At 39.7% G+C, this 27,316-nt stretch overlaps 1 protein-coding gene across 4 annotated transcripts in view; it reads right to left on the bottom strand.

Annotated features, from left to right (window-relative positions):
- LOC100543777 (sodium channel protein type 5 subunit alpha-like) overlaps positions 1-27,316 on the bottom strand; it is a 589,192-nt gene that overhangs the window by 532,267 nt on the left and 29,609 nt on the right. For all 4 annotated transcript variants that reach the window (XM_019616237.1, XM_019616239.1, XM_010712352.2 and 1 more), the window contains exons 2-6: positions 16,934-17,252; positions 15,118-15,236; positions 10,278-10,367; positions 6,702-6,830; positions 3,255-3,346 (exon numbers count right to left, since the gene is read on the bottom strand). In XM_019616237.1, the coding sequence (XP_019471782.1) occupies positions 3,255-3,346; positions 6,702-6,830; positions 10,278-10,367; positions 15,118-15,236; positions 16,934-17,200 (697 nt within the window). In that variant the 5' untranslated portion in view covers positions 17,201-17,252. The remainder of the gene's footprint in view (positions 1-3,254; positions 3,347-6,701; positions 6,831-10,277; positions 10,368-15,117; positions 15,237-16,933; positions 17,253-27,316) is intronic.

Below are 27,316 nucleotides of genomic sequence, written 5' to 3'. Positions count from 1 at the left end.
TTTTATGCAATGAGTCTAGATAAACAGCTTACCAGCTACTGTACAAAGCCCATCTCCCCTGATATCATGGGAAACTGGAAAACAGAATGAAATGGGTGTGCTTAGTGCTGAAAAGGGAAAACTGAGAGATCCTTGAAGGTCCTCAGGTATATTAAAGGCAGCCACAGAGGGCAAGGCACTGACCCAATCTCCTACTGGTAATGCACCAAGACAGGGTGAGGCTGAATGGGGTCAGGAGATGCCAGCAGGACACCAAACAGGTGTAGCCCCAGATGCCTACAGAGCAGGAAGCACAGCTTACTGCTAGATGCTAACATTTAGGTTGCTGAATCTGGATATGGAACCCTCCTCCTAGGGCAAAAGTAAAAGTAATGAGTTGAGCTAAGCTCAGCCTTGTGGGGAGTGGACTCAAAGTTTGGGAGATCACTTTAAATCCTATGAGTGCACATCCCCTAAAAGTCCCTGTGCCTGCTTGCGCACTTAGAGCAAGGCATTAAAGATAAGTGAGATTTTTAAAAGCACTAATTGTTAGCTTTGTCGACTCTCCCTGGAGTCAATACTGAAACTCATTGATTTCAAGTGAAGCAGAATGCCTTTGAAAACCAGCCTCTAAGTGCTTTGCTGGACAGAAGCCTTACACCATGGAGGACTTGGCTACTTTTGGTAAGCAATTTCACTGAGCATGCTGAGCCCAAGTACGTTTGTGCAGACGTAACTACCTGATAGAGAAGGGTGATCAATTTTATTGAGGAAAAGCTCAGATATTTGCAATGTGAGTACATTTCAGTGCTTCTCTCTGAAGACATAAAAGAAGAAAAAAAGCCCACCTTTTCTGTTCTCTATAGCAGATGCACTCAAAAATCTTACGAAAGATATCAGCATTCATTATCTCTTCATTTTTGGCCCACTGTGGAATGATATTTCATTCTAGCATAAGCCTGTGCCATTGTCAAAAAATCAGATTGAAATCCAAGTAAACACAGCATCATGCTCAACATTTCTTTGTTAGACATATATTTAGACATTGACATATATTAGACATATATTTAACATGTCTGACCAAAAAAACAAAAATTGAACTGGTTCCTTTAAACTATCTATTAAAAAAATCACACACACAAAAAAAGAAAAAGCATATCCTTGTTTTACAGGCAGCTAAATGATCCTTAGCAATTTGTAGCTCTCAACATCTATAATTTAAACATGCTCACAGCACAGGTAATTTTGACAATAAAATTTAGGGCCAGATATTTTATTTGCATATCATTATGCAGCCATGTCAGCAAATAATTCAATTACAAGTACCTAAAAATGCAGTACCTAAAAGAATAATTCCATAGGAAGAAAACAAGAAAATGTGAGTTACTATGTATCATTCTAATAAATAATATTCATCTTTTTTTTCCTATTAACCCACGAATGGAAAACTCTGTATTCGTTATCATTGAAGGGCTTTAGTGAACTTTACAATAAAGCTTTTCTGAATATCTCTATTCTCCTCATCAACCAAAAAACAGCCATGGTTTATCACTTTATATAAAGCAAGATGCAGAACATCAGAAAATCGCTATATATATAACTCAGCAAAATTGACAGGCTCTGCTCTGAAGAAGCACAAGACTGAGACAAGATGGAAAGTGAAAGGCATCCCCTGGAGAAGGCTGTCCCTCTAAGTTAGCCTTCAAATCCTTCCTGCAAAGGTAGGAGGTAGGAAACTGCTTTTATTTCTGATTACCATCCCACATGATCTACAAAACTGCTCAACTTGCTGTTCAGCTTTATTCTTTAAAAGCTAAATTTTGACCTATACTTTCATTAAAAAGTAGTAAAGCCTGGACCCATGCATACATTTCTTTAATCTCTCAATTCCAGAATTCCCATATCCACTTTATATTCCTTGTGAGTGTTGGTGATTAGTCCCTGGATGTTTATGCCATGGCTTTTGTATGAATTTGCTTCATTTTACATGAGTGACATTTTGATAGGAAGAGAGGGGATGGCCTCAAGTTGTGCCAGGGGAGGTTCAGGTTGGATATTAGGAAATATTTTTTCTCAGAAGGATTGGTGATGCAATGGCACAGACTGCCCAGGGAGGTGGTGCAGTCACTGTCACTGGAGATGTTCCAGAACCATCGAGATGTGGCACTGAAGACATGGTCAGCGGGCAATACTGACAGTAGTTGGATGGTTGGACTAGATATCTTGGAGGTCTCTTCCAACCTTAATGATTCTATGATTCTATGATAATGCAGGTGTGCATAGTACAGTAGATGGCCAAACCTTTCTAATCCTAAAGAGCTGTGCACAAGAATCTGAGCAATCTCAATGCTATGCATATTTTTGATGTGTGATTGCCAGCATCTGTTCAGGATTATCACCAATAGGATCTACCATGCACGGTTTTTGCTATCTTCTCTACCTTGCCATGCAGGTTGGAGATGTTAAACACTGAGGCTGAATGAGACCTGTCCATAGATAATGCTCAGCAAGAATTTATCATCACATGTTTAGTCCTTACCGGACTGCATAAATTACTAAACAAAAAAGTATTAACTACTATTTTCAGAAACAGAAGTAAAATAAGTCATAAGCAATGAAAAAAAGAGCTTCTTTCACTACCAGACCTGTATGAAAACTGTTATATTGTGTTGAGGGTAGTTGTGCTGGAATCACGGTCTTCAATATGCTGAAATGTTGAATCCACCAAAATTAATGGTGGAACTTTTCTGATCTATGCAAGGTCTGAAATTCAAGCACAGTTTCTATCGCAAGCAAATGGACAATCACTAGGACAAATCAGGCTATCTGTGCTTGCAGTCTTGAAGCTCATAGCACAGATTTGGATTCCTCTTTGGATGTGCTCTTAAACACAAATACACACCTTGAGGTCATTCAGCTTCCATTTTTAAAATCAATATCTGAAGACTTTAAAAGAGTTTTGTTGCCATTCTCATACAGTTCATGAATGAGCACTTTGTGTCTGCGATTCACGAGCCACTGCATGCAGCCCATCTTCCAGAGCACTCTTTTTAGTGAGGTCTGTACTTTTGGAAGCACTCTAATTCCTTCTGCCCACAGAAATGTATTGGGAAACGTATCGGAGAAAGGTATTCTATTGACAGGTCACATTCCCTACATTCCTCCATTTCCTGATCAGTGTTATCTATGGTTAAGTCACTTGTATTGACTGTGATTACTACTGGAAATGGCATGTAGGCTTTAATGGCAGCCGGAGTGTTTAACCTGGTTTTCACCTGAAATGACTGAGATTGTTTTCAGCGCCCGCAGTACTCTGAACGTTCGCAAGGCTGAGACATTGCCCAGGTCCACAAATTCAGTTATGTATCTGTAACAAGGGAAAGTCACACACAGACAATGACAAAACACCAGCAAAAAACAACAGTCAAGGGGACAAAGAGAGACAGAGAAAGAATCACTTGTAGCTGAGAGCCAAAACAGAAGGATCGAGGCTTCTTACCTGGGATTACTGAAATAGTTTTTAAAGCTCTCAATACCCTGAAAGTCCGAAGAGGTGAAACACTGCCTACATTCACAAATTCTCCTACATACCTGTAGAATTAAGTCACAGTTATTTGGAATTATACAATAGAGTATGAGACTTGTCTCAATGAAGAATGCATTCACATATAGCAGGAGCGAACGCATCCGAATGAGAGGTGACTCCGCTTTTCTGGCTGCTCTTTGATGCCGTTTGTCCCAGGTTTTTCATAGCACACATTATAGCAAATGTTTCTTGAACTGTTAAACTAATCTAACAGGCATCAATTTGTTAAAACTGTGGTTGAAATTTGTTATCAGACTGTTCAGCAAACAAATACTATGAAGATTTTATTATCACGTAGTTTAACCAGGATTTTTTGCATTATAGGAAACATTAAGAATTGCTTTGCTGCTCTTAAAAAATACAAAATAAAAGCTTTGAGTACTTAAGTAATTTTCAGTAATGACTTCCACAAAGTACGTACAGAACAACATGGGGAAATATCAGTGCAAATATTTCTACTGGGTTATTTATTGTACAGCGCTGTACTGTGTGTTAAATCAGATGCTGGTTTCAAGAGAAGCTTAAAACTTTACTTTATTTTGTACATCAAATCCATGCCCTATGGCTGCTGGAAGAAGACTTTTGGATAAATATAACTGAAAACCTACTAAGCCTATTTATGATTAAAACAGCAATCCCAGCTATTCACCGTTGTGTCTATTTTGGACATCAGGGAGACCCAGACAACAGCAGAGCAAAATGCTCCCAAGATGGTCAGCAATAGAATGAGTTGACTTTATCCCTGTTTCCAAAATTATTTCCACCAAAAGAGTATGCAGTAAAACCACAGTCATCATTGTATCTTCTGGACCCTTTTGTATGGCTATTTACATTTACCTACTCTACTTCTTTGAGGCGTTTGTTTTCATGTGCCAAAGGATAAAAACTCACTTGGCTATCTGACAAAGACTGCTTAAGTGAGTTTTGTGCAAAGGACTCTGCAGGAGGACAAGCACCCTTTCCATATCTGCTAACCTACATTACGTTCTGGAAGCGCAGTATTGCTTCTCCTCTTTATAGTTTTACAGGGGAGTCTGGCATTTACCTATCTGGCCATTCCTCCCCAGTTGTACCCACCACTTCTTTCCCAGACTCTTCTGCAGCTTGCAAGGGTGTAAAATTAGGGAAGAAACAATGGCATGGGAGTATGGCTTTGCAGACCAGAGATTTGTACAAACACATTAATAAGGTTATTAGACAAATACTTCTGCTGCCTGTTCACAATACTCAACTAATAGAGATTTTATCAGTTTCTTGGATGAAATTGCAGCGGCTCAGTGTCTCTGCCATGGGGAGCAAGAAGCAGCTGGAATCCCCATTCCAAGTTTTCCAGTTAGCCAGGGAATTGTTTATAGTCTTTAAGAATTTGGCAGGGCGTTTTCCAATCCAGAGCTACAGCAAGCTATTCCTTTCCTGTTCTAGAAAGTCCTTGCTTGTCTGATAAACGGTTATGAAATCAGGGGCAGTCTCCTAAATTTTCCTAAACCCACCCATGGCCCCAGAAGGCATGGCTGTGCCTGCTAGCACAGGGTGGGAGAAAAGCTGTGAAAACCTCTGGCACCACTAATCTCTAATAAGCTGTTAAAAGCTACTCTCTATGAGCCTAATTGTGCTATTTCTGTCCCAAAAATAAGGAGGTAGGAACTTATTCTGCAGTAACTCTACAGGACCTGATAGCCATTCCACCTGTAACATCCATCAATGAAATAATCATATTTCCTGTTAGATCAAAAGCCTTTCGTCCCTCTAAATTTCATGGCCCTTTATCAGGCTCTCCATCCCATACTGGTTTTGTTTCCAGATACAGAAATACCACTAGCTACAAGCAAAGATAACAACCTTACTTTAAATTCAATCATACTTTAAATCACTTGCAAGTCATGGTTTACATGAAGGGTAAATCTTATCAGAATAGAGAACATTATTCCAATGCTTTGCACGATCTGTAGTGTACTTGGGAAGGAGGTTTCATTGTACATATGAAGATCATATTGCAGTCACCATGAGTTCTTTCACTGCTGCCTATAGGCTCAAGGAAGCAGTTGCAAATAGTGAGTTCAAATTCTTTACTTTCTGTACCAAAACTCCTATTCCTTCTTTTCTCATCTAAAATTGTTTCTTTCCGGTTCTATAAGCTTGAAAGAAATATCCAGATCTTGTCTGCGCTGACTGCTCAGACACAAATTTCAATTTAGAAAACAAGATGCTCCCAGTGGATTTTGGCAGAGCTGGTTGGGATGATAACCCAACTTGCTCCCAAGCTGAGATGAGGTAGAGCAGATACACTGTCAAGGCTTCAAGTTGTTACTCATCTTACCCTTTTTCTCTCTGCTCATTTCTACCTTAATGTCAAAAGCCTTCTTCCTCTGGAATACAGGAAACCAATGCACTGAAGGTAATGACAAACTCAGAGCCCTGCATAGGAATTCCCTGCTTCACATACTGATGGACAGGACAGAGGAGAAGTGACATTTTGGATTGTTCTGTCCTGCCTCTAAATACTGAAGAATTACACGGCTTGAGGAAAAGTTTAGCTGAGAAAAATATCTAGTGTGTGCTGACATTCCAAAGCTCCTCCCTATCTGCCTTGTATATTTTGAAACACTTACCACAATGGCCGTATGTCAGTTTGGCCAAATCCATAGTAATATAGCAACAGATACAAAGATGTGGCCTTGGGCTGACCTACTGAAATAAACGGGAGTCTTCCCAATGAAGTCTATATAGATTTTACAAGTCTTCATATTTTCCTTCTGCTGAACACTACCAAGAATATTAGCCCTGATCCTGGCATACCGCCACTGACTTCACTGATCCTTTCTGCTGTTTGAACTAAGTTTGAGTTGAGCCTTTTTTTCCAATTTTGCTTCTAGTCAAATAGCATGGGCGCAGGCGTTCAACTCAAATGTAATCAATTTCCCCAAAGTAGTCTGGTGTATTGACAGAATGGAACTGGGAAATCTTGCTCTGAAACCACTCAGGAAAACAAAGACTATCTTAAAATACTTCAGCATTTTCTCATTTTCAATAAACTTCAGTGAAAACAAAAATAAACAAAAAGCAACAGCTACACAACTTAAAAATATATATCTATTGCTCATCACTGTCTCAAAAAATAAAAAGGAGGGCTACTTACGCCATAACAATAACACTGAAATCCAGCCAGTTCCATGGATCTCGAAGGAAGGTGAATTCTGTCATGCAAAATCCTCTCGCCAATATTTTTATCAATGACTCAAAAGTGTAAATGCCAGTGAAAGTGTACCTGGGGAACAAAGTGTCCGAGATAAGCAACAGCATTAACAAGCAGTTGAGAGAAGGGATGGTGGAGGCACGCGCGGCCCAGCCCTTGTCACAGGAGACACTCCTGCCCACCTTGTTGGGTTTGCTCATGTAGGTCATGGCTGCAGCACTGGGGCTGCCTGCAAGCATGTGTGGACCAAGGAACATGTAAGAAATGGGAAAGCGCTCATGACAGCCAGAGGATGAAGATAAGTTTCAACATAGGGTGTACCTTGATGAACTCTCACTCGTTAAGTCAGGCATGAATACTATGCTGATAAGCTGCGCTATGGGACTTCCAAAGCTCTGCCTGCAGTCGCCAATGAAAGAGGAAAGGATTATGCAGCATTCCTTGCTGTTTCTCATATTTGAGGGACGATGGTTGTTCCATTCATACCTCTCATCTCTTCCCGCCCAGGCTGTTTTGAAGGACAGCACTTAAAAAATGTTGCCTCCTTCATTTTCTTAGCTAAAAGTGGTGTCCTTCCTGTAAAATTCCACAATCTGTTTAAATCACATCATCTCTCAGAATTAAACAGCAGAATGTCATCACTAGAAACGAGGAAACCAACCCCTGTCCCAACACTGCATGTTCTAATTTTGACCTGCTTGACAGTAGAAGAGACACAAGGGTTTTTTTTCCCCTGAATACAAGTTGTTTATTACTGACAACCTCTTCACGGTGATATTAGGTAAAGCACACACATTTTACCTTTCAAAATAAAGATTATACTTGTAATAATATTTAGCAAATTCTCTGTGGAGGAAAGTAACACATCTGACTTACAACACTCAGATCGATATCCACTCAGGGCTCTAACTACCAACAGAGACGTACTTCAGGGCACACATCAGCTCTTTTAATAATATGTTTCTATCTGAGATATCTAGCCCAAAGGGGTATTCTAGGACCTATTTCAATAAAAATAATAAATGTTTAGCATCCACCACTGATAACCCCTTTTCCCTACATGAAGATGTAGACGATACCAAAGCAGAGTTCTTGTGAGGCTGCTATATATCTAACCCTAACTCTATATACATGTAATTTTTTTTTAAATCCCACAGAACACAAATTTCATAAGCCTTAATACTTCCACTGGAAACACTGGCATGAGCTTTCTGTTTAGTTGTCTGTTTAATTCCTAAACATCAGTAGCTACAATGGTATCATCACATAAACAAAAACAGAGAAACAAACAAGACCTGGAAGTTGGTGGGGAAAAAAAAGTGTAAGCAATTAAAGGTGGTAATATACAAAAGAAATGCATTATTCAAAAGCAGGAAATGTTTCCTCTTAGTTGTATATTCCTTTGATTTGCAACTGGGCAAAAGTACAAGTAGTGGCAAATCTGATGGCCTCCTGCCCTGCTGTCACACAGCACAGCTAGTTACACATCCTGTAAAACCTCAGTGTGCTTCATCTTAAAAGGGAGATAAGCAGGACTGCTTTTGTGCAGCAGTGCATGTAAAACCTTCCTCACGCCTCCTTTATGACCACACACCTACACAGTATCTTGTACCCAGCCCTTCATTGCTGTTAGTTTTATTCTCGCCTTACAAATGTAGGTCAGTCCTGTGAGTCTCTTTAAGCATGTGTATTCAGTAATACATGCAGAAAACGCATGTAAAAAAATAAATATACTTAACGGTACATAAGCTCATTAAAATGATAAAGTACTTGTATTTATTCAGCATGTCAGATGGTTTAATTGATTGTATAATCATCATCTAATTCTAAACGGATCAGGCAAAGTCCTCCAGCAACTGAGCAGCTTCTTCAACAATACAAGTCAGGGTTTGTTTAAAGTTTTTAGTGGGGGTAAGTTGAATTGGTTTTCTCTCTCTCTCTCTCTCTCTTTCTTTCTTTCCTTTCTCTCTTTCTTTCTTTCCTTCCTTCTTTCTTTCTCTCTCTCTTTCTTTCTTTCTTTCAAAAATGTAAAATATTTATTCTGTTTTCAAGGCAGATCTAGGACAAATATTTGCACAGCATTACTCCTGCATCCCCTGTGAGCCTCTGGAGCAGGAGAAAAAAACTTCCTCAAAAGGACTCGTTTTTTGATTTTACTCTCTAAATTTGAAGAGGAAAAGCTGAGAGGTACGAGGGGACACAGCAAAAGGGGAAACATGGAAGAAAAAGGATTTACTCCATGCTGCATGACTCCATTTGCTTTTCAGCTCTATGCCTCTTGCATGCCCTACTCAACCCACTGATAACATCATTCATATTTTCCTGTATAAGGAAGACACACAAACCACTCTGATATTTTCTTTCAAAACTTCAAAATCCTTGGCTGTAGATCCACTGACCAAATTTTGACATATATGAATGAGATGGTCATGTTTCATCTACATACATTGTTATCGTGGTATGGTGTGACATTTTTTTCAATAAGGACAACATCAGGGGAAAAGGAAAGTCACAGACATACTTGAGGGTACAAAAACACTGTACAGAAATACATGAAACATCCTGGGACTAGGATGTTAGTGTGATCAGATGAAATATTTGGTTCAGAGCTGCCTATAATTAGTAATTTATGGCCTAGAAGACGTCCCCTGCACGATTCTATGAAACTTGAAATAAGGGCATGTACTGCCTCTCCTCACAGCCCTGCATAGACCAACCACAAGGCTATCTAACAGCAGATGGCCATGTTTATCATATGTCAGTCAAAAATAAAAAGTGTGTTCTGATTGGTTCAATGAGCCAAAATAATTGTTTAATGCACTGTAGGTTGATTAGCTTGTGCATCTGGTATCTCTTTCTGAAAGGAACAGTTTAAAGCAACTTAAAGAAATGAAATGGGCTTTCTGAAGCCCGTTAAACCCTTTTAAAATTCACTTTAGAAGAAAAGTAAAAAGAACATTGAGTGACATCTTTGCTGTTTTATTTTCTGATGATTTCACAAGCTAAAAAGAGAGGAATACTCACAAAAGCGTTACCTCATAATGCACACCTACCAATGATTACAGGGGAAGGCTATTCATGATACACTCAGTCCAAAAGAAACTTTTGTTTCCAATGTGAGTTGAAGGACAGAACTATGTCCTGGAAGTATTTTCTGAAATAATTAAAGTCCATCAGCCTATTTTAATGTGCTCAACATTGAACCTCTTGCCTAGGAACCATGGAAGGCTGGCCAGTTTCAAATGGAGTTCTCATCATACGTGATTTCATTCCAATGTAGCATAGCAGGTGCATTTAGCAATAAGTATGAGCTTGGAAGACTGAAAATTGTTAGTTTACTTACTAAGGGAGTTTTCACAGGCAAGAAACACCTGGCAAAACATTTTGTCAGGACAGATACTATGGTCAGTGTTACTGGAAAGAATGAGACAACAGCAAACAAGAGGAAAAGAACGTAACAAACAGAAGAGGAAGGACAAGATAAGGATGGGATGGCTGTAAGCCAGCCAGGATACTTACTCAACATATTTATTCCATGATGGAGTCTCTGACTGTGCCATGAACACACAATTAGTTAAAATAGTGCACATAATAAACATACTGAACAATGTAAATATGTGAATTAAGGAAAAAAAATGCATTTGTTAAAAGACTTCATACATTTTTATCATTTCATACAAGACTCAACAACTCACTGATAATTCCGAGCATTTTAAAAAATCACTGTAGACATTTGTTTCCTATTGCATAAAGAAAAACAGTAATTACAGAAACACAGAAAAACTGAATGATTCTTATCTGTTTTTTTTCATTGCATATATCTTTTAAGCATGCTTTACAGAGTAAACAAACACATCATCTCGGCCGTGTTCTGAAAACACAATACCTCAAATTTACAGCCGTGCTGGTCAGATGACAAAAATGCGTAGGTGCACAACTTTGCATGAAAAGCAGGATTAGACTCATGTAAGCATATACAGAAAAACCCCTGTCTGCAAATTCTGATCTTACGTTGCATCCTGAAACTTTTCTCAGGCAGCAGGCAAAGCTATAAATCCAAACTCTCTAATCTGTCTAACATGCTTGAGGTCTCACGATCAGTATGCGTTTCACCAAAACCTAATAAGAGTTTCATAGCATTAATTTCAAGGCTTGGTCAGCAAACCTCATTGGCAAATACACAGTCTTGTTCTGCAAAGCTGAGTGTTTCAGCTGAGGAACCAGCTTCCCTATCTGGAGGCTAGAATGAACCTCCCTTGTGTATAGTCTGTACACTTAACAGCTAAGCTGAGGCCATAAATACAAAGACGAGCACCCTAAATCAAATTCCTGAAATTCAAAACATAGTTCACTGAACTGCTCTGCTAAAAGCACGTGCTATTCTTTGTAAATATGATGGGGTTCTCCTGCATAAATAGTACATCCCATGCTCCTGGAGAGAAAGTTTAAGGAATGAGTTTAAGTGGACAGAAGTTAAACATCCTGCAGTGCACAGTCAACAGCCTGGGACCCTTCTCAGAGAAGGATAGCTCTATCCAAACGTAGACTTCTTCTGACTTCTTCAGAAGAAAAGTTTACTTGTTTCCTTGTTTTATCCATTTACCAATCCCATCGGTGGTAGTTTTCTGAGAACAGCAGAACTGTTCTATCACAGACCCAAAATCTCTGCTGAGTACAGAGTGGAACGTTTTCCAAAGGGCCCCATAAGGCACTGTGACATTAAATTGGTAGTAACCAATCTGCATGTTCCCTGTGCCATTCAGAGAGCAGTAATTGAACCCAGAGGGACTGCTCATCTCACAAACATTTTCCACTTATGGAGCTGACACATTCTGCTGAAGGACTGGAAAGATGGATGATATCCAGACTCATTTACTTGAGTCAGCTTGAGATGTGTCTCTGAGAATCATCTACCTGGTTAACACAATGAGGCTGTAAATTGCAGCTGGCCTAGAATACACTGTATTACACTCACTGCATCACCTACAGTGAAAAGCAACAAAAACAATAATAATATAGCAAAGTGGTATCTTCAGGCCATGCCAAACAAGAACTATCCTCCAATTCCAAGCAAAGAAATTTCTCTATAACCACTCAATTTAGGCTGCGTTAGAAAGTGAACACAGAAATCCCTACACAAGGAAAATTAGCATTCCTGTCTGAAATCTAATGCAGTTGTTCACACAGTAGAAGTTGTTGATCATTATCTACTCAGAAAAGACTAAGTAAAGGAGATTAAATTGATGCAATCTGTATTATCACTATTGTCTGTCACCTATCTTACAGCTGCTATTACTTCCAGTATTTGAAAGCCCACTGATCCATGAGCTGACATGAATCATACACATAGCTAACACACTCCAAAAGAGTGCATGGGTTGCACACTCTGTTATGGACCACAAATCCAATATAGTAAGCTACACGTTAGGATCCTTTCTGCAATAAATTCAACCTGACATTTATTTCCAGTCTGAAGTTACAGAATGACATCTTATGCAGATTGCATAAAGAATTCCTAAAAGTTATATCTTTTATCTTCCAGCACAAAGACACTGAGCAAAACACTGTGTACTTCTATTCTAGACTTCATTATGATGGAAATAGTTAATTAGCAGACTGAACATTGGTGCCTCTTTAAGTAATCATTGCCAAATTACATATAATATGAGTAACCAAAGGTTAGTTCCAATCAATAGTACACATAATTGGTGCTTCACAAGGTCTCATTTTCTACTACCAAGGAAAATGTATAAAATCAGATAGAAGAAAGGCTGCAATCACAAAATGTGAACACAAATTATGAATTCTAAAAGGAGACTTTTTTAGATGGGACAGAATCCATAATTCTAACACCGAGGAAGGTAATTTTGGCCTAAAACCTATTCTGAATCAGTGACAAATTGAGACCAACTATCTGTAATACCTAGAAAAATCAGGAACTAGTAATTGCAATGTTTTTATACAGAACAGTAAACTGCTTGGAGAAACCAGGGACAGCACAAAGCTGTCTTTGGCTTGCAGGCAAGAGCATCTAAGAGAAGCCTTTTAAGCATAAGGCATAAATGAAATGCTACCACTTAATCTTAGTAAATAAAGATGCTAATAGCTAATAGAAGGTAAAAAGTTTTCAACCACTACTTCTATTTTGCATTTGCTATAAACCAAAGGGATGCAGACCTTCACCACCCATGTCCTCTATGACAGAAATGGGCCAGAGCCTTGTTGGGGCATCTGTCTGCACCTCAGAGTCTGAAGAGGAAGGGAAATACCTGGAAGAGGTTCAGGGCCATGCTGTTAATTGAAGCGATTCACTTTACTGGAGGCTGTTATCCTGTGGATGCTTTCCCATGGAAGGGCACGCTTCTGAATGACAAGAGTAACTATGCTTGGATGGATGAGCAGTCAGCACAGGATCTATCCTGCCTGAAGTCTCAGAGGAAGAACTCCATAGAAAGCCACTTAACCAAGATATGTGACCCCCCACAGCTTCTATAGAGGATGATCTTATTCTGTCCTCTCTCTTCTGTTCTACTGTTGGCCTTCGAGGTACATTCAGTCACAAGCAAAGGAAATATGGCCTCTACTAAAGATGTTGCTTCAGACACTTACGTGACAGAGTACCATTTGTTAATGCTCTTTTTTGGCCTTGCTCCAGGGGAAATAAAGACTGCTTGATTACACTCACGCAAGGCAACAGATCTGGTTCCCAGATTCGTGTCCGTGATATTATTCGCTTGAGTACTTGCGGATTCAGGCTCCTTTCTGCCTGGGATATTGACTTCCTGCTCAGCCAATTGCCCTTTGTGCTTCAGGATGGTTCAACAGCCCTTTATTGACAGAAAACAACACAGTGCCTAATGCAGGAACCTCAGCACTGAGAGGCTGGGACTGAAGCTCCCGCCTCCTGCCTGTGCTGGCTGAGAGCTGAGCAGCTGGATTGTCTGACATTATCAACACAAGGTGATAACCTGGCTCTTTCCGGAACTAAAAGGCTGTTAGGATTGCAGCCTTCCACTCCTGAAAGGTTACACTCTTTATCTCCCATATTTCTGCTCCTGATAGGTCTTTGAAATTCACTCCTTTGTGCTCTTTGTCCTTGGAAGAAATGTGATAAGGATTTCTTGCACACTTCTCTTATGACTGACTGCTACCAAGGACGTGCCATTTCTGTGTATTACACACACCTGTGACCTCGTGGCTTCGTGGGCTGTGCGCAAGAAAGGGAGAAGAAAGAACAAACCTCCAGATCTGGAGCCAATATTTAGACATACCTTTTCTAAGAATCTCAGTTTTCATATTCTTCTCTTAGCTGCAGCTGTGGAAATCAAGAACTTCAGCAAAGCTGTGCTGGTGTAACCGTACCTCGTAAACACTGTTGGGCTCTGGGTATGCAGCAGTGTCTGCTGCACTGTTGTAAGCTGACCCAGAAACAAATACCTCTGCAGAATGCTATGTTTTTCCTTCATAACTGTAAAGACACATTAGATGATTTCACATACTCATTTTGCATATAATTACTGTTGTCATATTGCTATTGTATCACTTTAACTATTTCTCTTCTTGCTTGAACACCTATATTCCCACTTTTTATATTTTCCCTACTGCATGGATCACTGGAATCTGGTTTATTCCCTTGCTTTTTTCCACAAAATTTGATAACAAACGAATGATTCTAAAAGGCTACTTGCTTAGTGTTCTCTCTGACAGACATGGGCATTGCAGCTGTGGGATTTCCATCACTGAAATGCCACACAGTCATCACATCACCATGTACAGTCTTTGAATTATCACTATTGGGTCACTCTATAGTGCACTCTACTCATTCCTAGCTGGGTAGCAAGTTGCACAAAAAAAGAAAACTAACAAAACAACGAAACAAGCTTGAAAATATTTTCTTTCAGGAAAAAAATTATTCTGAGGCAATTCAAGATTAAATTTTGTCTGCATATGGTCACAGAGTCTCATGGGAGACACTGCTTAAGCCCTCAGTGGCAAAGCTCTTCCATAGTGCACATCTCCCTGGACATGCTCCAGCCTCACAGCTCCTTTCTTGTCTCAGGTATTGCACCACTTTCCTTCCATCTTCCTACTCCCTCCCAACCATGGTCAGACACTGCACACCTTTTAAAACTAAATCTCTTCAAACTCTCAAGAGAGGCTCACAGTACCATAATATAATCACGGTCATAGCTCAAATTGCAATATAACAGGGGGGAAAAAATCAAGTTTTTCTGTGTATACAAACAAATGCATCAGAAAGATCTAAAACAACTTAATTAAATCAACTGCTTTCTCACTTTCTGTGTTTAAAAAATACTATTATAAAATACACTAGGAGGAACATCATCAGAAAGGATATGAATGTACCAAAATTTTAATTGCTGCTCTTCTGACTGGATGGAAAGGACTAAGTATATACAAGGCAGGAGTGGCACTAAATCGAAATATTGTCTTCCCTTTGTTCAGTACTACAAATGTCTGGAAAAGAAAATAGAGAATAAGAACATTCAATATTTGCACTGACATTAGGCTTTTACCATCCCATTTTCCCAGAGAACTCCTGCCAATATCCCAAACCTCTTCCTCACTCCATCCCAAATCCCCATACTGTTTTTCACTCCATTAAGTTGTTTTCTTCACTGCCTACAGGATCCTTTCATACTTCCTCTTCCTAGTCCTACCTCCATAATAGGACTAGCTTTTCAACTGTTAATGATGGCATAGAGACTAAAATGCTTTAGAGAGACTTTTATGCCATTTCTATACTGCTGTGCTGTTACTCCATCTTCCCTACCTTGCACAGGTTATTGCTCTCAGTCAACATTTCTCAACTCATCTTTCAAGAAGCTATGGTGGTGATGGACTGGTGGTTGGACTAGATGAACTTACTGCTCTTTTCCAATCTTAATGACTCTAAGATTTCATGAGGCACAGCTCCACAAGAGGATCTAGCCCAGGCAATGAGGCACTGTCACTGTGTTCATATAAATATGGAGACAGAAACGCATACTGAGTTATCTTAAATCCAAAGCAAAGATGAACTGGATGCTGACCCAATTACATAGCTCTGAAAATGCCCACTCGTGCCTGGAAGGACTAATATTCACTCAGAGAAGGGATCAGACCACTCAGCAGATAAATTCTTAAGCAACTCACCCACTTGAAACAACGACCTCTGTGATTCTAAAATTCCAAATCTGTATCCCACTGCTTGTGCATGGTGATAGCAGAGCCATAAATATCTGTATGTTAATTCTGGCTTTTCCAAGTCTTTCTCTTTGTCCATTTAACTTTAATTCTGTAGTTGTTTGACACCATTTTAATGGGAGTATCACCATGGTCATATTAATCTTTTGTTTACAGGAAGTAGCTTAGCCCAAAACCAGGAACATCAGTACCTGAAAGAAAATGAAGCTCCCCCTAAAAATACTCTGAGGTTCCAAGTCTTATTTTATCCTCCATGTTGCAAAATGTTTGGAAAGGAGAATGAACTGTAGTAAGTAACCAGCTCCGCTCTGCTGTCAACAGCCTTTTGACAGATTCTGTTTGCACTGCTGTGTCTTTGGTCCACCCTACACACGATACTTCATCAGGTGATGCTCATTTTGGGATGAAGCTTACTGTTCTGCAAAGTGCCAGCACTGAATGAACCGCTCACGCATCCCTTCAGCTCTGTTTTGATAATCTTAAATGGAGTTAAACTATTCCTCAGCAGAAAAACACTGCCCTTCAGAATGGTCATGGAGGTGCTTCCCATCTTGTGATGAGCACTAGCATGACACTCAAGCAGCTTAGCCCCATTACTTAAGACCCAAGACTCAATATCCAAGTTCAATTAAGGGACTCAAAAGGCCAACACATCTGTGAAGAGTCAAATCTCACGAAGATGAAAGATACAGTAGATAAAAACCTCTGGCTTCCTTCAGCTATTGCTCTGCCCTGCCCTTTTAGACTGTGTCATAATCAGTGTCACTTGAAAACACCCAGGTTTTAATTATGATTTTTATCCCACTTTGTGCTGCTCACATGTTTTTCAGGAGACCCACTCATGCCAAAAATCTGGAAAAAAAAAAATTTTACTGACTGTAAGAAGATAAAAACCACAGCCCTCAACACAAAGAAAGATGCTACGGTTCAGCAAACGCTAAGAAGCAGAGCGCCTTGCTGATGCTCACCTTGCGATCATTGTAGAAGGGGTCAATGTCCTCCAGTGGCTCTCCAATAAGCTCTGGAGGAACAGTACCATAGATATCAGGCAGCTTCTTGCACGCTTGCAAATCAAACTGAGGCTGAGGTTTTTCCTCTTCGCCCAGCTGCTCTCTGTACTCCTGCTTCGCATTCCTCGCAAGCTTCTCTGCAATTCGCTTCTCAATAGCAGCCAAGGATTCGGGCGTGAACCGGTGGAAGCTGTTAGTACCCGGTGGTAACAAGAAGTCAGCCATCTTTTCATCCTGCTTTGTCTATACTGGTCTTTTCTCCAAGTAGTGGAAACAGCTGAAACAAAAAGGACCAAATGTTTGTGACAGGAGCAGAGCAAGAACTAAGCCATCAGAATGAAAAACAAACACGCTAAGCAATAACTTATAGGTTATCGATTACCAGGAAACTCTTCATCTATTCTGATGTGGTCAGTAGAACATAAAGGAAAACAAAACATTTGAGCTGTTATTTCAATTAGCAATCACTCTGTGATCAGAGCTAAAAAGACTCTGTTGATTACTGTGGACTGTTCATGAGTTTTTAAGTCACTTGGGAGCCTCAGTCATATCTAAAGAGTAATTTACATTCATACAAGCTTGAGTTTCACTGAAAGTCACAGGGATTGGATTCCTAACTCATTTTTGAGAATGCAGCTCTGGGAGTGGATGAACAATGTGCAGATGACTGCAGGGCAGATTTAAATCCACCGATCTCGGGCCACATGATGCAAACTCTAAAAATGCCCCAGCTGTTCTATTCCAAATTTAAAAAGCAAAAGGTCAAGTTCAGATTCTTAAATCACGCAGAAGTTCTTCATAATCTCTGTCTTAGGCTTCTGCAATGCAATTTTTCAGCATTTATTTTCCTTTGGGATAGAAAATAACCATCTTCCTGATGTGTGGCAGAACTTCTGAGCATTTCCTTCTTCTCCACGCCCTACAATCCACAGGATGCTGGAAGCCCAAATGTGCCTAGCAAAGCCCTGGGACCTTCATGAGAGCACTTCAAACTTCTAAGATGCTGAGAAACCCCTGTTGCCTATTCATCATATCTGAAAACCAGGCTGACTGTATCCAGTATCAATATGAACATCTAACCCGGAGCTGCGAGCTTTAACCATGTTGTGTTGATGGAGTTAACACTTCCAATCCCCAACAGACTAAAAACGAGTGAGAAGTGCCACATCTCTTCAACTTATAGGAACAGAATACAAGTGTGAAAAATGCAGCAAAATAAGAAGTCTGCACTAAATAACATGGATAACTGTGAAAATTAATGTAAAACGATTATTTGAAAAGGGATGAAGCTTTTCCTTGTTCTAACAGCCTGCACAAATCCATTCAAGTTCACTGAAGCTGTGTTTTGAAATTCAATAGTGACTTAAGTGGTGTGCTTCTTCTAGCAAAGGAAATCCTCACTATGCAACAATTAAAACACATTCCACAGAAGAAAAACATTATTTTTAAATTATTATTATTATTAGGCGTATCACCAGATACGAAATCAGAACATAAGCAAAGTAATAAACAACACCATAGCTTTTGAGGGGGGCCACCCTATTGCATTTGTCAGTGTGTGCAGAGTACAACTCTTTGTTCAGCTGCAATTGTTTTCTGCTTTCAGATGGCATTTGTCTATTTATAGTGGATAGTTCCAGATAGTTTGCTTCTATTAGGCTCTGTGATGACAGCATTTTTGTTAGCAAACAAGACTTTAACTGGACTCTGCATGACAAATAGCATATTTATTGACTCAATTTATTTGAGTAAAGCACTCTTTCAAACAAGTACTGTTTTTCTTTTCTGACTTGTTTTTGAAATGAATTCATTAAATTCTCATTGATCACAGCCTATCATACAGGAATGATTTACTGGAGTCCGTACATTATACTCTGCATTACCACTTGTCTCAACAAGCAGGCCAAAAAAGAATAAGCCCTTCCTGGAATTTGTGTCTTCTAGCATTCTTCTTTATGTAGCTGTTCTCTTCATTCTTTTTCCCTTTCCTCTCTATCAGCTGTTCTAAAAACAGGACATTAGAAGCTTTCCCAGAAGCTGAATTTTTGTATGCTCACAGCTTTGCAATGGAGCACCATGAACGCAAATAGAATTTCACTTTCTACGCACAGCATCAAAGAATTCTCAGAGGTTTTTTGTTGTTACTGCTGTCATTTTGATTTTTTTTCTTGATAGCAATACCTGTCACTGTGCTAAAGGGGACAATAAACATCAGTGGCTGATCGGTACTCCTGAGAAGGCACAGCAGGTCCTCTAAGCAGAGAGGAGATTACAGAGGGAGGTCAGCTGAAGTCCAGAGAATCACAAGAGCGGAGAGGACAGTGAGTAGTCCACTTTTTCTCATAAGGAAAAAATGATCATATGACCAGAGGAATTTCAAAAGAAATTACAGAGAAGCAAGCCTGAAACAAAGCGAGCCACTTTCCACACAGTGTAGAGTTACCTTGTAGAAGTTGTTCACACCAGCTGCTGTAGAAGTCAAAAAAGACGAAGATTCACACAGCCATGAGACAAATCCAATGGCAAAAGGTTCATTAGTGGTTTTAAACACAAAGACACTGCCTCTGACTAAGAAAATCCCTTGGCTGCAGGACCCGGGTGCATGCCAGAAAGACTACATATGTTTTCACTACTTTTAAACTTTTCCTGGTCTCCCAGCCTGAAGAACGCTGTGGTCTGATCTTATGTATTCCTGTCCATATGTAGAACTCATGCCAATGCAAGATAGGCTCTGTGGCTGGTGTGAGCTTGTAAAGAATCAAAACCACCAAAGTTAATACCCCTACCTATCTGCAGGTGCTTGACATCACCTGCTTCTAGTGTCTTGGAGGGTGGGCCAGGCAATGTCCTCCAACCTATGGAAATACTTCTGTTATTGGAAACCTAGAGCTTTATACTTTGCTTTACATAGAAATATCAAACTGGGCTGTTATTTAATCGCTAGAGAACACCGTGAGGATTTGTAATGAGGTCTCACTAACATAAGACTGGTGGGAGTGCAGAATTAGTCCACGTAGCCCTCTTCTGACTATGAGCTGTGCTGTGCTAGAGGAGGGCAGTGACAATCACACTCATGGGTGAACTTGTGCACGGCCCCATTCACAATTCCTAAGCTGTGTCATGATGGGATGAGTGTTTCCGTTAGCCTGCCTCAGCCCAGCCACTTCTGCAGCCTGCTCTGTACAGCTGAGCTGGATGCATGTCAAAATAGCACGAGGGACACCAAGTACTTTGATGAGATAGTAAGAGAATGTGTGGAACGTCTCTGCTAAATGTGACAGTTTTCATGGGTGTTGCTTAATCAAGAAACTGAATATTCATAGAATATTCAGCATCCTTCTTAGAGTTCTTTAAAGACTTCTTCAAATACTCGTTCTCACAACGGAACTCATCAAAATTTAAGAAAAATAAAAGGGAGGGGGAGAGGGAAGGGAAAGAAAAATGTGGAAGGGAGGAGAGGAGAGGAGAGGAGAGGAGAGGAGAGGAGAGGAGAGGAGAGGAGAGGAGAGGAGAGGAGAGGAGAGGAGAGGAGAGGAGAGGAGAGGAGAGGAGAGGAGAGGAGAGGAGAGGGGATTGTGAGGAAGATAAAATTGCCAAAAACAATTATCAAAATCAGAATTTCTAATTATTAATTATTGATAATTATTTCTGCTCAATAAAATAAAGGAATCAACATCAAACTCAAAACCACATCTTTTCAACCTAAAATGCAAATTCCAGATAGTTAACTTACTAGGAACAAAGTAAAAAAAAAAAAAAATACACAAACTTCATCAGAGCTTTCAATACTCTTCCATTTATTTTTCCTAAAACAAACTGCATGTTCCAGCATCCTTAAAATTGAAAAATCTTGACTTTAATTTGACATAAGTTACAATATCTACATTTTAATATATATGTTTAGTATAATTCTTTTTCAATTTCATATGCTTTCAGGAAATGGACAAGATGATTTCTTGTCCTTTTTATGTCTACTTCCTTTTAATCTATGAATTGCAAACATTTCTACAAATAGACGGGATTAGCCCAGATGTTTCTTAAAAGGGTAAGAAAACACCACAACTTAAAAAGGCAAATCATCAGTGACTGAATCAAAGAGCTGGAATGCCATTTCTTAGGAGATAATAGCTATTGTGACTCACATTTTTACAATATGAGCCTGGATTTTTCCATCCCTCTCAGGCATATTTTTGAAGTACAAAGCTTCCAAACACATTGTTTCTGAGATATCACCATGCACAGAATGAATATTTCCCTCTTGCTTGTCTTTGTTAAATTCAGTTAACATCGGTTCTCACTGATAAAAAATGTACTAGTTATGTAAACAAAATGTGCATAAGAAAACAAAGCCCTGAGAAGCATAATTTCTGTGGCACAGCAAGAAGAGGGAAAAGTACAAATATACTGCTAGTGTCTGTATTTATTCAATGAGATAAATGTCTTTTTCCACAACAGCTTTAGCCTTACTCTCATAGGCTTCACCCATCCCAGCTCAGAAGACCTTTCAGGCTCTCCAAACAGGACGTGTATGCTCTGCCTTCCATGGATGGTTGACTGCCACCTGGGCAATGGGATACTTGGCCACTTGGGCAATGGGATACAAGAAAAGTAGGGCCTGCACACCTCCAGATCCTTGCAGGTGCTCTTACATAGGGTCTGCAGGCTCAGACCACCATCCTAGCATTTGCCAATCCTTTATCATGGCCTGAGATGCTGACAAAATCTGTGGGGAGGTCCCATCAGCCAGTGGCAGTGGGGGACAATGAGACTAAGGTCTTTGCTATACACTACACCCGGGTGACCATTGGCTTCAAAGAAGCCTTGGCTTTTCTTGCTTTTATCTCCTAATTGCATGGTGGTACATGATTTCTTGACTCGTACAGGGGGTATCAGGGACATACACATTTCACACATTTGAGAACCATTGTAAAGAAGCTAGACTTGAGGGTCAAAAGTGAAAACATCATTCATAAAATAAAGGTTGTATACAAACAGACACACTAGTCTCAAGTAGGATTTTATTCATCCAACCAGTCTGAATTCAAGAATGCTTCTCAAAAAGCAACCAATGACCATAGGTCAGGGTGATGGATGAGAGCACATGCGAGCAGGTATGTCTCAACTGTGATTCTGCTAGATCTAAATCTTACAAAGTAAGAAATGGGAGATTGAAGTTCACCTTTTGTTTAAAAAATGTTCAAGACTAAATACAGACTTTGCATTACTAAGTGCTGTGATAACAAAAACCATGAGGATGTTTTCCTTTCAAATTTTTGAGTATGCAAGGAGTACAGTCATCTCTCTCTCTTTTTTTTTTTTTCCCCTTTTCTCCATATACTCTCCTTGGCATTTCCCTTTGACCTGCAGAGCCTTGCAAAACATGAAACTAATAGGCAAGGGAAAGAATACTACAATGACACATCCAATTTAATGTCACTGGTCTACATTCACAAATTTTTATGCACAAATTTACATACCCACGCACATACACACACACAAAAACTTTATGAAGAAATGCAAGATGATATTGGACCACATGAAAGATTTATTCCAACCACAAAGTAAGGAATGGCTGCATGGAATGGCTGAAATGGTTTGCCATTAAAATTAAAAATATCTACATAAAGTTCAAGAGCCTACAAGAGTGTTATTGCTCATAATTTTACTGACCATCAACATACTATCTCATGAGGCTTGCTTCACTTATATTTATACTCCATTTCATGTTCCCCAGTGAGGAGGCATTGCAGGAAATTCTTATTGAAATTTTTACATGTTCTTGATATGCACTCTGTGCTCACATCAAAACAAGGGGCAATAACAATAAGACAGCCCTTGGAATTTTGCACTCCACACTCATTACTTCTTAAACCTGGTTTGTTTCCTTTTTTCCAATTGGAATAATTTTGCAAAGACCATACACAATGATTTCCTGTTATACATGGCATGGGTTGATCTTATTGGTATTTCCAACCTTAACTACTCTATGATTAAAAATATGAAGAGCCTTTAAAGAGAACACCTTCAGAGCAAAGGGTGGGCACCAATGAGGTTGTTACTGAAGTTTCAAAGTAAAAGTAAAAAGGTAACCAAGTATGCAGGGAATGCAAAACTCTATTTCCTCACCCAAAAGCAAGAAAAGAGATGCTGCCAAACGTAGCAGAGATCTGGGGATACCAACACCTGCTGAGAACCAGGCAGGCTACCATTGGTATTCCACAAAAATCTGATGGAAACAGCTGCTACATTTATAGCTTTTACAGGAGAGCTTCCAGAAAATGCACTGAGAAGAGCTCTGGCTGATGCAGGAGGAGCTACGAGGCAGAGCTCCTCTTGCTGCCCCCGTCACAAAGCCAGCCTGCAGGTTGATATGACATCTCAAAGCACAGAGATTTCCTAAAACGAGCCTTGTTTGTTCACCAAGCATGACGACTGAGGGCAGAAATAAGTGGGAGAACTCACTGCATTCACATCAATGGGGAAAAAAAAAACACCACCACAAAATGTCCAACCCAAAATCTCAGAACTACCAACCCACAAACTTTCCATCACAATCAGCTCTGACTATGAGGCATCTTCTTTTAAGTCCAGTTTAATGAGTATTGCTGGCATCTCACTCACCAGAATCATGACATTTTGACTTTAGCAGTGACTGATAAGATAGTCTTCAGAAAGCTTACTTGTGCTAAAAGGAAACTAATTCAAAAGATTTCTGCCCAATATTCAAACAGTATTTGGGGATGACAAATGTTATGCCAAGAATTAAATGCTGGCACTGAGGCCCCTCTTATGATAAAATATACATTTTTAGTGAGCTAAAAATAATCTGACTCTTTGCAGGTGTTTTTATTTCAATTTATGCTGTGACTGAATGATAGAAATAAGCCAGAGGGAAACAATACTTCATAGTTACCAATGCACATCTCTGTATTTTGCTGAAAATTTTAATTCTTTGCACCCAACATGTTTCCATGTCTATTTTAATTAACTAAAGATTGGTCTCCGAGTTATTTTACTATAAACTACTCAGCGTTCAGAAAATCTCCTTTGCTTCTCTGAACCATCAGATCTTGAAGAAGAGCTACCAAGAAAACCAAATGTTTTCAGCTAAGGACACAGTCTGTAGGTTTTGAAGAAGAAATAAGAAATCTACAGGAGAATTCCTTATGCCAAATGTAATGCACACTGCTCACAATTTTAGGTGCTCTGAACACTCACATGAATAAAATATATCAAATCAGGTCCATTTTACTCACAGAGTGTTTTGTAAAGACATTCTAACGGATATAGGAAGTTGTAAAACAGCTATTAAAACATATTCTAAAGCCATTATGGAGTAGTTATGCTGTTGAAAGAAGGTAGGTTTTATATACTGGCCACCAAAAGCTTGGTTGTATGCTTTGAGAAGAGGGAAAAGTCTGATGTATTAAGATGAGGTTATAAGTAAGGCATGGCTGATTACTTGCATCTAAGCTATGGAGAGACATTCATCAGAAGAGAAAACCAACAGAGTCATAAAACCATCGCTAGATGTCTGCACTAGAAAAAAAAAAAAAAAAAAGGGATGAAGCTCTGTAAGCAAAAGCCAGGGCCTCTTTTACAATTTTAGCACTGAACTTAAAGACAAATATGATCCAGTAGCTGAACTTCAGACTTTGGGAGTTGGACAAGATGACCTTTAAGGGTCCCTTCCAACAACGATCCTATGAACAATTCTAAAACCCATTTGTAAGAGTGAACGGTGTGACATATTCCTCCTTTCAGGTGAGAGGAAACAAAAAGAGGCTGAGGGGGGGGTCAAGAAAAGCTAAGAGAGAGAGACCCAAACCACACAACATGAAGTGATAGGAGGCAGCAGACATGAGGTGAGATATCAAGCCATGCCAAGAGCTCCTCCATCTGCAGTGTCAGCAGCACTTTGCTCTACAACCAGTGTTCTTCACCATACTCCCATCCCATCTGTACACCAACAGTAAAACACAACTTCCCAGCCTCCTCCACCTCAGTCCCTTTCTTATCATCCTCTGAGAAAATGATCTTTCCCTCTTATCTACTTTATTTCAAGCCAACACAACCCTTCCACAGACCTCTCTCTGTCCACTGAGCCCTCCAAATGACATCTGCACCAATCCTACATGATTTTGGCACAGCTACCTTATCTTCCTAATCATCCTGCAATGCATTTCTGTCTCTCGAAGTAGGTTCCCATAGGCAAGGGTGGAGGGCTCCTATTTCTCTACAGGTTTGTGTGATGCTGGATGCTAAAGGAGCCCCAGCTACACACATTTTCAGTGCTTTTTGCAGTGAGGTAGAGAAAAGAAAAATCAAAAGGCACAGGTTAAGAAGTGCACTTGGCAAAATTACCTTTTTCAGCAATGGAAATAGAGACAAGTGAAGGACAAATTAAATAGGGACTCCATCACGGAGAGGATGTTTGCTGGGATATACGGAAGATTTGATCCATTATTCAAGGCATCGTAAATTTGAGAGTACTATTTGGATGAAGCCAGTGGATCTTTCACTCTGATGGAAGGGAGGAGATTTTCCTCTTGAGAGACAGATTATTGCTGTCCAAAGAGGAGGGATATTCTGCCTGTTTGCAATTGAAAACTGCCTGTGTATGGTTGCCAAGTTTCGGAATCAGAGCTAAGAGCTTACCCAGGCGCTGAGGTGCAATCCTCGCCTCACATCAGCCAAGGGGAACATTTCCTTTGACTGCAACAGGTGGTGGGTCAGAGTCCTGGTGTCTGGGAGACAGAATTATTTCGTTTCTGCCATTCCTTTCAAATGCAGCGACTCAGCTCAGCTTCATGGAAAAGATGCAAAGGGAAGCTGGTGCCTATTGACAGCTATTTGATTTGAATTACATAATGCTGTAAACCCTTATGTAAATGAGGCAGATATAAGCAAGGATGCAGAGGAGCCAGAGGTTCACTGTTCTTGTTCCTCTTCATATTTTGTAGCCTTAACCATTAGCACCAAGATTGCCTTCTACTCATTACTAAATTTTGCCAGCCAGTTATCTGAATTAAACTTTATTTCTCCTGACACTAAACAAAACCTAAAGCACACCTGAAAGAGCATCTAAACAGTGGTGAACACAGATGATTGTAGAGGTATATGAGTCACATTACCAGGAATGATGTTGGCTGTGTCTCATGGATGTCAACAAGACTCATGCCTCTGAGAACCTCATCTGTCTCCTGAATATTCCACCCTTCCCTTCTCCCCATATAGTTTCCTCATCTCTTCACATAGGATATTTTTTCAAGAATGAATAACACATTGCACAAACAATATTTTTCAAAAGTCATGACATTTTCTCTGAATTAACAATAATATAATCATCCAACTAAAACTGCTGGAGACATTGCATTTACTAACAAGCTACATCCAAATATGCATTTATGTGTCAACAATGCATGCTTGAGTGGTTGGTAATACTCAGTTGGGCCTGAGGCACAATGCACTGGAAGCACACAATAGTGGCCCAGTATTGCAGCTCCTGTTGTGGCTTCTTGCTTAATTTAGCTTACAAGACCAAACAGTCAACGAGTAAAACAGAAAATAATACATCAAGTGGCCTGTGAAAGAGAAACATCTGATGATGCTATGGCAGGACAACTCCTGAAAGGAAAATGCACTAGCTCCATGATTTAGGAGTTTGTTTGTACTTCCTGAAAGAAAAACAAACAAACAAAAAACAAACCCATGCTATTTTTAAAAATAACAATATTATAATAACAGCAGTTATGAATATACCAAAAGAATATCTCAGCCATTCTCTTAGCTTTAATCCCCTCCTATGCCAGAACAGTTTCTGGGCCATAGCAACTTCACCATATGAATTCTGGCAAGGTAAGAGATCCCAAGGGACATTATTGCTGTGAGGTTTAATGGCATCTGCTCTGACAGGGTCCTGAAATGATACAGAAGTGACTATCTAGCTTGAATGTTCAGAGTTATTTATTTTTCCTTTCTTGGGATGACATCTACTGAAAATAAAGTTTTGATGTGAAAATGGAAGATTTTATGCAGGACATAATTTTTATTCGAGGGCTAGTATTTTAGGTACAGTTTACTCATCTGTACACTCTTTATCCATCCTGCAGTACAGTTCTTCAGTTTGGACAGGACAAATAATGTAGTATAGAAGTTTCTGGCTGTAAATACATGCACTGAATATGAAACTTGTATGAAGTAGCCTCATACACAGTACAGAAGGAATCAGCTAATATCTATCTTCTTTGATGCAGTGGATCTGACTTACCAAACCAAAGAAATGCAGGATGTTAAACATTCAGGGAGAGGTAGACACTGTCAGGACATGAGTCACCTCTC

The sequence above is a fragment of the Meleagris gallopavo genome, chromosome 6, assembly GCF_000146605.3.
Source record: "Meleagris gallopavo isolate NT-WF06-2002-E0010 breed Aviagen turkey brand Nicholas breeding stock chromosome 6, Turkey_5.1, whole genome shotgun sequence".
NCBI lineage: Eukaryota > Metazoa > Chordata > Aves > Galliformes > Phasianidae > Meleagris > Meleagris gallopavo.
The sequence above is the reverse complement of the archived record's forward strand: the minus strand, read 5'-3'. Positions and strand labels throughout refer to the sequence as shown.